Genomic DNA, 16,578 nt, shown 5'->3' on the forward strand with positions numbered 1-16,578 from the left:
TCTTTTCCAAAACTGAAATGAGAATAAAGATGTCTACACTAACTTAGTGAGAAATGTAAAAACTTAAGTGGAGACTTCCAAAGAAACATAATGTCACTGAGTATCGGGACAGGTTATGATGAGAAATTAAATCCAGTGAGAGGCAGAAATATATGTTGAGATGTGCTAGACACTGTGTATGCTGATTCCAGGGTAGTATTTGATAAAGCTCTTGTGATATCCTTCTGGGAATGGTGGAAAAGTATGGCTGAATAGCAAAAAAAAATTTTGGGAAAATTCAGGACTTGATGAACAGGCCTAATGGTGTAGAGTAATTTATTAAGCACTAAGTTTTTTTTTTTTTTTCAGTGGTTTGCCATATAGTTATGTCACATAAAGTTGTTCTGTTCAGGATCCATATTTTCATGCACATGTGGATAAAAATAGCTCAATATGTTAGATTAGAAAGAAAATTCCACAAGATCTCTACATACTGCCAAGATGGGTCAAAAAGAACTACATAAATGTAAGAAAGTAATAGTGAAATTCAGTATTTAGATTCAACTGGGGAAAACTGCATTACTATTGGATGGCAATAACAAGAATGATAATACTGATGGAGATGATAGCATTTACATGATGCAAGATGCTGAATGCACATTACACTTCACAGAAGTAGGTTCTACTCTCTCTTGACACCCAGCTTCACGCTTATGTATTAGAAACACTCAGGAGTTTACATTGACTGTAAGCTCCAAGTGGGCAATCTGAAAAAAACTGCTTATAAAAAAGCAGAGTTTTATGAGATTCCGTAGGGGCACAGAAAAAGGCAAATCAGAAACTCCTTTACTAGGCCTGACATGAAACAAGAAAATGACACTGAGTTCTGAGGCACCCTATTTTGAGAGGGGTTTTGAAAACATAAATCACAAGTCAAACAATCAGAAGACTGAAGGACTTGTAAAGCTGAAACCAAAGGAGAATAAGTTAAAAAACTTGAAATGTTTGAAGGGATGTCAGGTGAAAGAGGAAAAACACTACTTTGTGGTGTTCTAAAGCCCAGAGCTGATCAGTAACATGTTTAAATTGGAAATAAGGAAATAGATCATGTCGAGTAAAGATGGTCCAGCAAGGGAATGACCTGCCCTGAAGAACACAAACATTCTTTTATTTGTAAGTATTCCAGAGACTGGATGACTACCTGTTGGAATGGAGAGAAGGTAGGACGTTGAGTGGGAGATTGGATTAAATAACTTTGATGCTATCTTCTAATTCTAAATTCTACACTTGTAACTTATTAAGTACTCATAAAAAATTGCTCTAATTTCCTTAAATTGTATAGATGCAAGAACCATTTGAACTGAGAGGAGATACAATCTAAAATGGTGGGAAATTCATTTGAATTTAATTTTAGGGTAAGATTTCAAGAGGTTCTAACAGATTCACATGAAAAGAAATTATGTGGTGTTGTTAGGAAAGTACTGACACAATTTCTTCAGTTCCTAAACTATCTTTACCTCATGGGAAACACATAACATTAAATAACATGAACACATAACATTAAATGAAAACGAGTTTACTTTCTGGGGACCATTCAAGAATCACTATTGCTTTAGATTCATCACCATATCAATTCATTTTAATGAGGTATTGACCTGCAAGCTGGAGAGTGGGTAAAAACACATCATCTAATTAATTTTCCAACACTTCTGGAGTACCACAGATTTAACTAGAACTAGAGAGATTCTTCCCTTATATTCTTAGAATTTATTGCCAAATTCTGCCTTTAGAAACACTTTCTCTCCAAACCAAATCCTTGTTTGGTTTTCTTTTAAAGATTCTGATTAAGAGGGTGTACTTCCCTATAAAATTCTGGCAATTTATTCCCTATAACCAAGGTTCTCTGAATTTTTTGTGTTTAATTTTTGGGGTTAACAAAATGATATGTTTTTGTATTTGAAGAATATCTAAGTCAGATATTTGTAAAAATTTAATTAATCAGTAGAAACTATATCCAGTTAATTCACCAAATTTACTATCCTATCCAATCATACACAGAACTTGCCTTGGAGAGCAAATATCCTTATTTTATGAACTCTGGACCAGATATCCAGGGGAAAGTTACGTTCTCTGGATCTTAAGCCTAAATTCCTACAACTTTCTGTATTTTCTGTACCCTAAGCTAATTTATTATAATTATGTAACTACAAGGATGGGCTGAATAAAAAGAATTTGCAGCTGATTTTAAATATGAGCAAAGAAAAGCCCATTAACAACAGGTTGTTGAGGTTATTTATTATCTGGCACTTTGAATTTGCCTAAAATAGACAAGTAGAAAACAGGAAAATTATTTGTAGGAAAGCAGAGGAAAACAGAAATCTCTGGTTCTTTTGTAATGTCTAGAAACATAACATCTTAGTGTAATGCATCTTGTAGCTTCCCTGGCTCAGTCTCTGTTCAGGAAGCCCTTCTTTTGGTATTTGATCAGCAAGAAAGAAGGGTGAATTTAGAGTGAGTGAAGAGGGTAGAAGAAGATGAAGGGCATAGCATTACATGTTGAAAGATATGGCCTTTCTGCAAAAATTGTTACCAGCACTGAGGTACCTGATTCAGGGTAACAGTATATCCTTAAAGAAGTCAAACTATACTTACATCACTAGCAATGTCTCTTGAAGCTTTGGCCGCCTGTACAGAAATTGCATCAACTGGGAGATCATAGCCTTTCTTCAATGCTTCTTCCCATCCAAGTTTATAGAGTTTCTGAGAATTATAGAAATTATTTAGCATTATTCAGTGTATATGAAAACCCCTTCAGATAATTGAGCAAAAGTTTACCTAAAGAGTAGACATCTGATTCTAACATTATCTATCATATCTCTAAAGATATGGATAAAAACAAAGCAAGGCTTTTAAGAGAGCACTGACCTAGCATCATGTGACCTGGCTTCAATTTATTTTTGTTATTGTTCTGAGACCCTCTCCCCAGCCCCCTGGTAGTATAACTGAGCATGGCCTTTTCTGTTCGGACACAATACTGTCTTATCAGGTATATTAGGTACTTTTTCCATGCAGTTAAGTATGGTCTAGGCTCACTATAACACAGATGTTAGAGTAACTGATTTAAAAAAAAGTCAGGTAACAAAATTTTAATTACCTAAATGAGAAAAGTAATAGATAATGAAATGCCTTTTGTAAGGTACAATAAATGAGTTAACCTTTCTGAATCAAATTCATTAAATGGATGCATGTGTGTTAAAACTAAATAATAATAAAACTAGCTGAAAGGTCATCCAGTGCGTAGTATGTGGCAGGCACTGTGCTGAGAGCCTTGCATGGATTTTCTCGTTTGGTTCTCACAGCAATTCAATGTCATAGGTACTTTTATGGTCCCAGTTTTAGGGATGAGGACATGAAGGTTTAGACCCAATGCTATACAACTCATAAATGGCAAAACCAAAGCTCATACCAGGTCTGCTTGGTGCAATTTTTTCTTTCCACGACTATTTATTGATTTTCTACTCTGTGCCAAGCACAATGAGTACCAAGATACACAAAACAGACACAGTGCCTACCTCCAGGGAATACAGAACTGCTGCCAAAGAGCTTGCTCTTAGCCACCATATTTTCCAGCATCCCTAGGCTAACCAGTTTGAGTCATTCATTTCCATTGCTTCAGCATTTACATCAATTAGATACCACCATATCATTTAATATGTTTAATTAGTTTCAAGCCAAATTTTTATGTAGTTTTACCTGACTGTACTGTGCTTGATTTTGCTTGGCTTGTAAAATATCTGGTGTATCTGGCATCACATGAATCTTGGTTTTATCTTTGTTCCAATCAATAGTGTATAAGTGCTAGGAAGTTAAAAAAAAAACAACAGACATTTAAAATTTGAATAACTTTTTAGGACCAACAGGAAAGAAAAAATATAACAGTATTTAATGCACTCAGTTTGAATTAGATTATATTAATTTACTAACTAAAGTATAAAATTCAGAAAAGACATCAAAAATAAATTCAGATTTTAAAAAATAATTTAAAAGAACAAATAATTTCTAATTAGAAGAGAGATAAAAGAAGGGAGATAAAAATAAGAGATAGGCAGCAGAAGACAATGGTGTAGGGGCGTGCTCTGGTACTATCTGCTACTGCAGAGAAGTGATGGGCCCAAATTAAATTTCCCAAACAAAAACCAGAGGCTGCTAGCCCTGCCTCCCTGAGAGCTGTATGGAAGGACAATTGTTCTGTGTACCTTGTTCATGGTATGAGCATTCTGCTTAGCAAGAACCATGTCCATGGAGTCGATCAGCTTCTGAAATGGGAAGTTGCTAGGGTGCTGGCGGTATTTCTGGTCACTGGCATATTCAGTTGCTTTCCTGGCCTTCTCCACTTCTAGAGAACCAGCTGGACTCCAGCCAAGCCCTTTGTACCATTCATTGTAGTCCTGCTTATATTCGTTCTGTGAAGAGAAGCAAATTTTACTTTACCATATCAAAGACTGTGATCTCCCTTCTCATGCTAGGAATGCAACCATCACCCAGGAAGAAAAGAGCCTTACATCACTCTGTATGTGATTCATATTCTTGGACAGCTGGATGTTCATGGCGTCTGGAAGAAGGATGTATCTGTGGATCAGGTGCTTGTAGTTGGTGTTCGTGACGTTGGCTTGGGCATCCCTGGCAGCCGTGACACTGAGCATGTCAGCAGGGGTGTGGTAGCTGGTCTTGGTCTTCTCATAGTTCTTCTTGTACTCCCGATCAGACTGCATCTTAGCCACTTGCATGGAATGGACTAACTTGGGATCATCCTCAAGACTACGGAAACCAACCATTTTTCCCCTCTCCTTTTCATAACTGTGTTTGTATTTATACTGTAAAGAAAATTTGAATATTTATTCAGAGCAATTCCTTTGACTAGAAATCATTCTAGTGTTAATATTCTGTATCTCATAAAAAGTGATGTTTGTATAGAATTCTGCTGTTCACAAAACACATTTTTCACATTTATTTGTGTAACTTGTTATTCACAACTACACCTTGTGAGGTTGATAGCAAAGTTACTGTTACTGCTCCCATTTTATAGATGAGTATGCTGAGACCCAGAGGGGTGAGTGACTTGCTAAGGTCACTAAGGATTAGAATCCAGATCTTGATGATCTACCACACTGACTTCTACACACATGCAGTGTTAAAGAGATCTCCAGTAAATGATAAGATTACAGCAAACGAGAAAAAAGCAGAACGTTCTAAGCAGTTTAACGCTGTCCTAAGAAGTCATTTAGCCAGTCTTGATGAAAATAAGCTCAGTTACGAAATATGCAGTGTCATTTGAGGGTTGCTTTATATTTGTGGAGCTCCTTTTAAAACTCTCCATACTGGTAGAATGGGGAAGAGATTTGACTATTTATCACCAACTTCTGCCTATAGTGGGGAGATCCTGATACACGGACAGCTTCTTATTCTGCCTGTCTCTTGTGCGTTTTGGTGTGCAAGTTAGGGGCTGGGAGATGGGAGAGCCATGTAACTCTAGCATAACAGAGGGAGAAGAATGTGGAGTTCTCAGGACAATGTAGGAGTGGGATAGGGATGGCTAGGTAGGAAAGATGAAGAGCAGAAATGGAAGAGGAAAGACTAAGTATGATGGAGAGGGGCAGCTAAGGAAAGAGGGCTCTGAATGTGCTCTTCCCATTACCCCCAAATCATTAAATGCTCACTGTGAGTGATTTCTCATGGAAACAACCAAAGGAAAGAATTGAGTTTCATATAGGTGATATGTTATAGCAGTAGTATGTCGCCACAGCAGCTCTCTGGGAGGGAAAGCCCTAATGGATAGTGTTTGCCAATTTCTGTGGTGTCAATACTCCCATTATGGCTGATGTTAAGCTACGAACAGTTTAATGATTGGTTTGCAAAATTCTTGATTAATAATCAGCGATCATGAGCACAAAAGATTGGCAATCCCAGCACACTCTCTCTGCAAGACACCCTGTTAGGAAGAGAGCCTGACAGGCAGGAGGCAAGAACAACCCAAGTCTTCATTAAGAAAACTTAGTGAAGGGCTTTGGACTTCTGCAGGCCAGAGCCTTGGTGATGGAGTTCAAAGTAAATTCACCCAGATCTCATGAGTCACGGAACTGACATCAAGGTGATCATAATGTGTTTGGCATTCTGCTTCTTCAGAAATACCAGAGAAAACACAAGAAAGAGGCTAAGAAACATTCACAGAACAGAACGGGGCTATTGTTAGCAGGTATGCATTTTTCCCCTGTCTTAACCATTTGGTTTTTCTAGATCTCAGCCCTTATTATTTTGGTAGATTAGAAGCCCCCAGCCAGGTGACTGCATCCCTGCACTTACGTCGCTTGCAATATCTCTTGAGGCCTTGGCAGCTTTGATAGGAATTGCGTCAGTTCTGAGATCATAGCCTTTCTTTTTAGCCTCTTCCAAAGAAAGTTTGTAGAGTTTCTGGAAAGAGAGGCAAAGGAAATCATTTTCTTCTAAATAGGAAAGCCTGGAATTATTTTAAAAGAGTCAACAGGTACTGTAGCATCTTTTTTTTTATCTTGCAGGAGAACGCTTCATGGGTGATTCAAGGGCTGGATGTTCTCACATGTAACATAACGGTGTTTGAAAACAAAATATATTACAAATTAGAACATCTTCAAGAAACAACCAGAAAAAGTAAAAGGTACTGGTCTCTATTAGGTTTTAAGTATGGTTTTTTAAAAATGGGAAAGCCCAGTAGATTCTTATTGATGCATTTTGTCAAATAAGAGTCAAGAGAAGACTACAAAATAGCCATATTCTTACATCAAAAGACTTCACTGTTTTGTAATTGACACTTTTATTTATATCATTGTGTGGATTCTGCAATCCAAAAGGAAGTCTGCAACCTCAAATCTCTGTGTAATTGAAACGAACAAAAGAAAAAAGAAACTGGTAGGATTTGAGGGTTTCCTAGCAACTATGATTAGGATAAGAAAGGAAGTGAAATAAAACACCTATGCATTTTCTAACAGAAAGTGTTTCACATTCTAATGGGGATTGCCCTAAATTCTTCAAAATGTTCATCTTCCCTTTCCATTTAACTTTTCCTGACACTCCCTGTGTAGAGCCATCTCAAAAGCTCGGTGGAGGGACTAAGAAAGTCAATCCTGGGAGTCTCTCTTCCTTTTTCTCTGCTTCTGGCCCCTCAGCCCTTCTTTTTAATTCTGTTAGTTTGATAAGAAATACCTGCCCCGGAACAAAATCCCCACTGTCCTTCAAATTCCTAACTGCTGGGCCCGAGGCCCATAATAGTTCTACTCCTACTCTTAGCAAAGCAAGATTAGAAAGAAAGATTCTCCTTTGTGGATTCCCACTCTTATGTTCAAAACATTCACTCTCATAATTGAGAGACATTATGTAATTTATTTTTACTGGGTCAACTAGGTGGAAAAGAAAGATGGCAGTGGAAGGAATTATACTTACATCACTCATATTAATTGCATTTGCCTTTGCCAGAGTAATCTGGGGGATATCAGGCATGATGTGAACTTTAGTCTTGTCAGCCTCCCATGCTTGTTTGTAGAGGTGCTGGAAAGTTAAAAAAAAATACTAGAAGTTAGTATTTAAAATCTTAAAAGGAAGTCACATAGTACATATATATCAATGTATACAAATTTCAATATTTTATGTATCTTTATTAACTAGCTTTCACTTTTAAAAAAGTTAAAGGAAAAAGTGCTCATTCAAACAAGACAGTAGAGTCTGTAAGATGGAATGCAAAATGTCCTGTTCTCCTATTTTAAAGTCCACAGAGAGTCCTTTTTTTTTTAAATATAAATGAGGTCATATAATATATAATGTTTGATTATATTGTTACCTAATATTATAGGTTAGACATCTTTTAACTTCCTTAAAATAATTTACTTCATTCATTTAAAGAGCTGTAATATTCCATGAAGAAGTGTAACCCAATTGATTTTAACAGTTCTCCATCGATAGACATTTGTTGTTTCCAGTTTCTTTCTACTATAAGCAATGGTACCATTATCTATGTGATGGGCCTAGAGATGCGCCACCCAGACACCCATTCAAAGAAGGACTTGGACTTGTTGCCCCAACTATTGGCAGACAACCTCCAAACTGTCACCTGCTCCCTTACTCAAGAGCACACTCTTCCCTGCTGATCATCCAGGGACTCTTCAAAGTTGGGGTACAAAGGCCTGGCCGTTCTGCCCACTGCAGGACACTTCTGGCAGGCCATACATGCTCAACAACCCTCTGTGGCATTGGCTGAGGCTTCGTAGTACCAGTATCACAGTTGGCCCCCTCCTGCCTGTCCTCCCTCCCAAAGGTTCTGATCCCTGAAAAATGCCCTGTACTCCAAATTCTAGCTGAGCATCTCCTTTTGGAGATCCTAACCTGTGAAAAATATTACTGTGTATATGTATGTACGTATATCTTCACACACACACACACACATACAAGGATTTCTGAAACATATTGGGCATCTGCATTTTTAATTTTAACAAATATTGACAAAAATTGTTGATTAGAAGTTTACATTAACTTCCTTGCCAATACCATAGATAGCACAAATTTTTTAATCTCTGCGAGTCTTATAGTTGAAAAATGCTGTCTCTTCATTTTAGCCAGGTTTGATTAAAAAATGAAACCAAAACTTCTGGAGTCTTCTTCTAGACCAGGGATCAGTAAATGTAAAGAGCCAGATGGTGACTACGTTAGGCTTTGTGGGTCACAGACTCCCTGTTACTAACTACTCAACTCTGTTGTTAAAGTGCAAAAGCAGACACAGACAATTTGCAAATGAATAGCTGTGGTTGTGTTACAATTTTACTGACAAAAATGGTAATTTTCTGGTCTCGGTTTTAGACCAGCACAACCCAACAGAACTATCTGTAATGATGGAAAAGTTCTGTATCATTTGACACAACAGCCCCTAGACACATTGGGCTACCACTCGAAATGTAGCTAATGTGAACAAAAAACTAAATTATTATTGTTATTTAATTCTAATTTAGATTTACATCACCGCATATGGCTAGTGATTATAGTATTGGACAGTGCAATTCTAGTGGAAAGAGCAATCGTTAGTCATCAGAGTCTTGGTTCTTGTCCAGACCAGGTCATTGACTTGCTGTGTGTCTTTAAGGGAGGTGCCTTGCCTCTGTGGGCCACCATTTCCTCAACTCTGTAATGAGGGGATTCAACCTGATGATCACTGAAATATCTCGCAGTGTTAGCATTTTCTATTTCTATGAGGCTCATCTTGGCATTATTATTCTAAAATGGTAATCTTTAACATTGAAAAAAAATGAACTGTCTAAAATAGTATTTTAAAAATAAATATATGTTTGTGACAGTTTAAATTCTAAATCTTAAAAGAGGCACTGAGATTTGTGTCTTGTCGTTTAGACAAGTCCTTTTCAAGGAGGTTGATCTTGACAAATTTCTCCTTCAGGGGAATCCAGAGGATTTACTCAGAGACTTAGCATAATACAGCTTCATCTTTCTGTATCATTTGCTGCAACTATTTCACGTTCAGGTCCAAATTATTTCCCCCTTTTTTCCCTGACCAATTGCATTTATAATTGTGATCCACACAATACAACCAATGTTGCTGCAATTATGTTATCATTTGTAGCTTAAAAAAGGATGTCCAAGGTTGATGTGCTTGTTGGTTCTGAAATCAACTTATGGCTAATAATGTAAAAATGTAGTATGGCTTTCCTGAGGGCTGGAATCATTAAGGATCCAAGAAACTACAAGTGGAGAACAATTACTCTCAGGATTGCCAGAGAACAGAACACCCTGGCTTGGAAAGCTGCTATAGCTGCATAACCTAGGAGTTTTCATTTATTCCATCAGAAGAGCAAGGAAGCAGTGGTGGGCTGCAATGCCCAGCTGTTATCAGCCCTACAATTTACTGATTCAGCATCATGAACTTCTACCTAAATTCACCTTAGAGAAAGGGGACTCATTTTCAAAATTTGCATTAAAAGAAAGAGCCCATATTTATTTTGTTATGTCTATTGGGTAAGGTGGTTCATTGAACATTTGAAGGGGGACATTTATTAGGACTAATTTCTATCTTTTTTAAACTACAAGACCCTTTTTCAAGGTAGAGGAAACATTAATTATGAAGCCCTAAAACTGTTATCAAAACCCGTAGACTAGGGAAAGGGGGTGGGAAGGAATAAATTTGGGAGTTTGAGATTTGCAAATGTTAGCCACCATATTAAAAAATAGATTGAAAAAACAAAAAACAAAACAAAAACAAATAACAACAAAAAAACCCAAGTTTCTTCTGTATAGAACAGGGAATATCAATATCTAATAATAGCCTTTAATGAAAAAGAATATGAAAATGAATATATGTATGTATAAGCATGACTGGGACATTTGCTGTACACCAGAAATTGACACACTGTAACTGACTGTACTTCATTAAAAAAAATTAAAAAAAAAAACCCTGTAGACCAAATGTAAGCTATGCCTGGCTTCTCCCTGAAACACTACATTATTGAAAGACTTACTTCATTCATAATTTTTGCATTATTCTTGGCCAAAACCATGTTCATTGAGTCCATCAAGGTGGAATACTTCAAAGTGTCTGGGTGCTGGCGGTACTTCTTTTCACTGAGAATCTCCGTGGCTTTCTTGTTTTTCTCAGCCTCTAGGGAGCCCAGAGGGAGCCATCCAATACCCTTCATGAAGTCAGCGTAGTCAGCTTTGTACTCATTCTGCAAAAGAGGAAACGTTTGGGGGTGAGAAGAAACCAAATCTTCTAAGAACCATGAGCAGGTATTTAATACTCCATAAGTTCCACTTCAGGAACTTTTCAACCAACAGTATATTCACCTTTAACTACTTTCATCCCTAAACTTGATCTTTTTCACATTTCATTGCACGAGAAATTTAAAATAAGCAGTAATACCTTTGTGATTCATTTGTTTCACTCAACGCCTTCATAAAGAAAAAGTACTAAGAAATACCAAATAGATCAATCTTCCATGTGACTGTTACTATATCAAGAAAGGTGACCATGTTGGAATAACCTTCTTACAAAAATCCCCACACCCCCTTGGTTAACAGATGACTTAGGGGGACCTCATTTCTCTCTTTTGCTATAAGCCTTTGAGTACCAGCACTGTTACAACTTCCTTTAGGTACGCCAGAAACCTCCCTGTACTCTGTGTAAATTTCGATTTTTCCCCTCAATCCTGACATTTCCCTCTACAGTTGTAGCCTGGTTGCTTTCCCTTGGGCACTTACGTACCTCCCCAGCAATTAACAGCTCAGCTCTTACATTTCCAAAGAGAACTACAGGCTTGGCGTGGCCTACATTTCGTTCATAATTTCAATTCACTTCACCCAGCCACCAAATGGCCTGTATAGCTGAATTTTTGGCTTTTTACTCCCTGTACCTTCCTCACATCCATTCTCATAGCTGACCTCAGCCATCACCTCCTCACTGCTTCATCAGTCAGTAAGATGGGCAATTAAAAAGTTGGAAATGAGAGCTGGTTGGGAGTGAGGGAAGTAGCTACCAATTTATCTGACTTTCTGCTTTACCTCCTACTCCTTAATCAGGAGTTTATGCTCTGACTCTCTGCTTGATGTATTTCCTTCAACACATTCTTTCTGAAACCAAATTTCATTTGCTATTGCTGAATCTATCATCCACCAACGCTCACCACAGTAACAGTAGATAGAACTGATCTACTTTTGTGTTAAAAATAAATAAATAAGTGAATTCAACCTAAGGTAAAAAAAATGAAACACCTCATTGGGCAATTACACATGAATTTCTGTCAGGATTTTCAAAATGTCATTACTCATGGTCATTCACAATTTGCTTATTATCCAGAGTAAACGCTCTGCAAGTGTTGCGGCTGTCAACGTACATCGCTTTGAATATGCATCATGTTTTTGGCCAATTCAAAGCTCATGGCATCAGGAAGCATGTTGTAGGTGTGGATCACATTCCTGTAGTTGGTGTTGGTGGCCACCTCCTGAGACTTCTTGGCTGCCACCACACTGAGCATGTCCACCGGAGTGTGGAAGGATGTCTTAGACTTCTCATATCCCTTCTTGTACTCCCGGTCTGACTGCATCTTGGCCACCTGCATGAAGTGCACCAACTTGGGGTCGTCCTCTAAGCTCCGGAAGCCAATCTGTTTCCCTTTGGCTTGTTCATAGGCTTGCTTGTATTTGTACTATGGATGGAAAAGAAACATGGTAATGAGGATAGTGAAGGAAAGAGAACCAAACGTAATTCACTAGATGCCATTAGCTTTGTCACAGCTACTCTAACTTTGGAAAGGGAGGAGTTGGGTGGGGAGGGAGCGGGGGACAGGGAGCAAAATCTTTAACCTCAAATTGCTTGCCAGACTTGAGTCCATGGGGGGAAAATGATCTCAGGGTTAATAAAAGAGATGTGTAAATAAGTTGTTTTAGGGAGATTTAGAGAGCAGCCTTTTCCCATTCAGCTGCGTAACCAGCAGACAGGGCTGTTCCTTATGGTGCATCTTTACATTCAGGAAAGAGCTTGGTAACGGCTCTTCTGGGAAAATGTGTAGATCCCTATGCTTGCTTAGAGTTCCATAAACAACTTAAGCACTCTACAAGCAACATGTTTTAACAAGATCTTGTCATTTATCGTATTAAATAATGAACAAATGATCAGAGAGGTCTCGGTTTGGGTGAAGGGGGATGTTTTGTGTTACAGGGGATGAGGGACCCACCAACCCTGGATAGAGCTGACTGCAGCTTCCTGGGTACACACAAGCTTGGCTCATTTGCCCTTTTTTCGTTTAGACTAAACAAGGCCTAGTGGAAGCACTTACATCACTGGCGATGTCTCTGGAGGCCTTTGCAGCCTTTATTGGGATGGCATCAGGCCTCAAGTCATAGCCTTTCTTCTTTTCTTCTTCCCAGCCAGCTTTGTACAGTTTCTAAATGATGAAACAGAAACACACCAGCATCTTGTTATTCGGGTTAGAATGTGGATCCCAATTTTGAAGTGGTTGGCATGGGAAAGACAGATGTTCCACAAACAGTAGTTCCCTTCAACGTCCTCTCCCCATTTTTGTGGTTGTTGATAATTTACTTACATCACTCATGGTGATTTGGTTTACTCTCGAGAGTAAAATGTCTGGAGTGTCAGGCATCACGTGAATGGTAGTCTTGTCTTTGTTCCACTTTTCAGTGTAGAGCCTCTACAACAAGAAAGGCGGGCACGTGATTGTTCAGCAGGACAAATACATAGTGTGCTAACAAGAGGAAGAGACTCATGTCTCCACGGTAGAAGAGGTTAAATCTGATATTGGAAAGTGGATGAAATAGCAGGAAGATGGGCTGATGAGACTAGACACACAATTTTAAAAATCATCAAACAAGGGAGCCCTCTTTCACTTAAACAAATGCCATTTGCCCCAACCTCGCACTATGTGGAGTTTTGTGGTTCTGTCACATACTCAGCGTGGTGTTGACAGACAGCCTGGGGTTGGTATAAGTGAGAGCTCTCTAGACACGACGAAGGTTATAGACTCTGCCCTCTCCCACCATCACCACAGCCACAGTCATCAGAAAGACGACAATACTGACAAAGGTCATGGTGGCCCTGCCAAGTTCAACAGCCTGAGCACTGCAAGGATTCTCAGGCTGAGGCCGCAGGGAACTTCCTACCTTATTCATGATCAGTTTGTTACTTTTGTTAAGGGCTTGTTCCATTGTGTCCATGGCATATGTGAACTTCAGCTTCTCTGGGTGCTGGCGGTACTTCTTCTCACTAAGAATCTCTCCTGCTTTCCTTGCCTTCTCCACCTCCAGCGACTCGATCGGAATCCAGCCGATCCCTTTCATCCAGTTGGTGAAGTCGGATTTGTACAGGTTCTTTACAATGAAAAAGGAAATTTTCATTTTAGAAAGAGTCAGGGTTTCTCTGGCCAGATGATTTGCTCATTTTCAAAAAGAAAAATAAAAGGATGAGGAGACAGGAGGAATAACCTGCTTTTTATTCTCTACCATCTTTCAGAAAAAAATTAGTTATGAAAGTGATTGTATTCATGGTGCTTTTGAACAGGAAATCCTACTTAATAATTCCTTTAAAATTTTAACTTTTGGGGAAAAAATTTAACAGAATTTTGCACTGGAAGGGATACTGTATTGCACTCATTTGGACCTCTTAGTTTTTCACAGAATACATCAACATATTGAGTCCAGTATCTAAAGTTTAACATATATATATATATAAAATAACCAAAGGAAAAAAAATATATGTATAGGTATGAATGTATTTCAAACAAGTGAAATCCTAAAACTCCAAATTCCGGAAAGAATCCCTATTTATAGTGAGTCCAACCAGCTTTAGGATGGAGTAGGTGGAATTGCCGATTTCTAGTCCTCCCCTCCCACCACTAGAAATGGATAACTAATTCTATGCCAACAATCTGCTGACTGCTACATACATCGCTTTGGATCTGCATCGCGTTCCTGGAGTGCTCCACATTCAAGGCATCAGGCAGCAGGGTGTAGTGGTGGAAGGGTTGTCTATAGTTGGTGTTGGTGGCAACCTCCTGAGATTTCTTGGCTGCAGTCACACTGAGCATGTCCAAGGATGTGTGATATCTGGTCTTGCTGGCTTCATAGCCCTTTTTGTACTCACGATCTGACTGTATTTTGGCTACATTCATGTAGTGAACCAGTTTAGGATCATCCTGAAGGCTGAGAAATCCAATTTGCTTGCCTTTGGCTTTCTCATAGGCCTCCTTATATTTGAACTATGTGAAAAAGAAGAGCAGACAGAAGTTTAATGAGGTAAGTTGTAGGAAATACTAAAGTGTTGAACTGAATTTCTATCACATATTAAGCAATAGCCAAATTCAGTCTAAATCTTGGTAACATCTAGTGTTTTTTTGTATTTTTAAATAAATGAGCAAAATATTTCCAATGGATGGTCTTGAGATCTGCTCTGGGGATAAGAATGGAATAAACTGTAGTTTATATCTCAATTATTCCTAAGTAGATTCTTTGAATTTGTTCAAAAGTTCTTGAAAAGTTTATTAAGGATTTGGTGTATCTATATTATCCGTTTCCATTATTAATTTGCATTTCCTTATAAAGTATTAGCATAACCCTGAGTAAACGTCAGCAAAGCCATTATAAAAATTAGTTTATTGAGGGAGGAGAGTGTAGCTCAAGTGGTAGAACATGTGCTTAGCATGCACAAGGTCCTGGGTTCAATACCCAGTACCTCCTCTAAAAATAAATAAATAAGTAAATCTAATTACCTCCCCACTAAACAAAAAAAAAATTAATGTATTCAACTCTGAATGAGTTTCTACTCTGTCAAGGTATTATATCAATTCATATAGAAAATATAACTTAATTTGTAAAAGTAATTCATTATTTAAGTAAGTAAGTAAGCAGGTAAGTGACTAAAATACTGTCAGTTAATTCATAATTCTTTCTGGTTTTCCATAGTTCACCAGATTTTTTTTCTTTGTGGAAATTATATTATTAAAAAATTATATTCTTATAAAATACTGGGAGACTTTTTTGATTTTAGTACACTAAGGCTTTTTTTCTTGATGGAATCCAAATGAAAAGCAGTTTTTAATTTCATAATAATACTAATGAGAATTCCAAGTATTTCACAGTTTAAAAAAAAGAATTCTTTCTGATAACTGTATTGAGTTTTTAAATATTTTTAAGTGAAGCCATGTAAAAAAAAATTATTGGTACATAACATATTAGGAAATATTTTTATATTATAATCTTATTTCCTTCCTAACATAGCTCATATAACCTCATACATCATGTAAAGGTTTTTAAAATATAAAGAGGGTTTACTATTTTCAAATTAGACTTACATCACTAGCAATATTCCTTGAACTTTTTGCAGCAACAATTGGAATGGCATCTGGTCTCAAATCATAGCCCTTAGTGAGAGTTTTCTTCCAGTCTGCCTTATAATGAGCCTTGGAAAAAAGGAAAGATTATTTTATTATTAGACATAATTAAAAGAGGAATAAAATAGGATGCAAAAATCTTTATTATAAAATATGTCATAATATATCCCTTTCTACTAAAAGAATTCAGAGTTAGCATTCTTAGCTTATCTTTTTGGAATCTATTAGATTCTTTTTTTAAAAAAATCAGTAAACTATATATACAGTATTGATCTCAACTGCTTTAAAAGTGAATATGTTTGCATAAAAAAGCAATGGAAAGGTAATGCGTTGAATGTGGGATAACATAAGATTTTAATTTTTTCATAATTTTCTGTATTTTCCAACTTTTCTATAATAAGCATGTAATGCTTTTATGTTCTTGCATTTTTTGTAATAAAGCATTTTAAACTTACAGAAAGATGTGGATACTAAAATTTTAAATTCAGATATGGTACCACCCAGCTTTAATTAATCTTAATGTTTAAATATTACTTACAAAAGAAGGGAAAACTTTTAAATAAACCAAAAGAATAGAAGTAAGTACTAAAAGAAAATGTTTATCTAGAGATAAAAGAGAGCCTAAAATGTTTGGAAAAATGACTAAGTAATCTTTTAGAAAATAAACAATTTTATC

The 16,578-nt window shown here is 37.2% G+C and overlaps 1 protein-coding gene across 12 annotated transcripts in view; it reads right to left on the reverse strand.

The window, feature by feature from the left end:
* The window catches only part of NEB (nebulin), a 215,406-nt gene that overhangs the window by 144,311 nt on the left and 54,517 nt on the right, over positions 1 to 16,578 (reverse strand). For all 12 annotated transcript variants that reach the window (XM_064484770.1, XM_064484778.1, XM_064484776.1 and 9 more), the window contains exons 40-52: positions 15,864 to 15,971; positions 14,460 to 14,771; positions 13,678 to 13,884; positions 13,104 to 13,208; positions 12,837 to 12,944; positions 11,895 to 12,206; positions 10,524 to 10,730; positions 7,453 to 7,557; positions 6,340 to 6,447; positions 4,542 to 4,853; positions 4,236 to 4,442; positions 3,733 to 3,837; positions 2,632 to 2,739 (exon numbers count right to left, since the gene is read on the reverse strand). In XM_064484770.1, the coding sequence (XP_064340840.1) occupies positions 2,632 to 2,739; positions 3,733 to 3,837; positions 4,236 to 4,442; positions 4,542 to 4,853; positions 6,340 to 6,447; positions 7,453 to 7,557; positions 10,524 to 10,730; positions 11,895 to 12,206; positions 12,837 to 12,944; positions 13,104 to 13,208; positions 13,678 to 13,884; positions 14,460 to 14,771; positions 15,864 to 15,971 (2,304 nt within the window). The remainder of the gene's footprint in view (positions 1 to 2,631; positions 2,740 to 3,732; positions 3,838 to 4,235; positions 4,443 to 4,541; positions 4,854 to 6,339; positions 6,448 to 7,452; positions 7,558 to 10,523; positions 10,731 to 11,894; positions 12,207 to 12,836; positions 12,945 to 13,103; positions 13,209 to 13,677; positions 13,885 to 14,459; positions 14,772 to 15,863; positions 15,972 to 16,578) is intronic.

This window comes from Camelus dromedarius, chromosome 4, assembly GCF_036321535.1.
Source record: "Camelus dromedarius isolate mCamDro1 chromosome 4, mCamDro1.pat, whole genome shotgun sequence".
Classification (NCBI taxonomy): Eukaryota; Metazoa; Chordata; class Mammalia; order Artiodactyla; family Camelidae; genus Camelus; species Camelus dromedarius.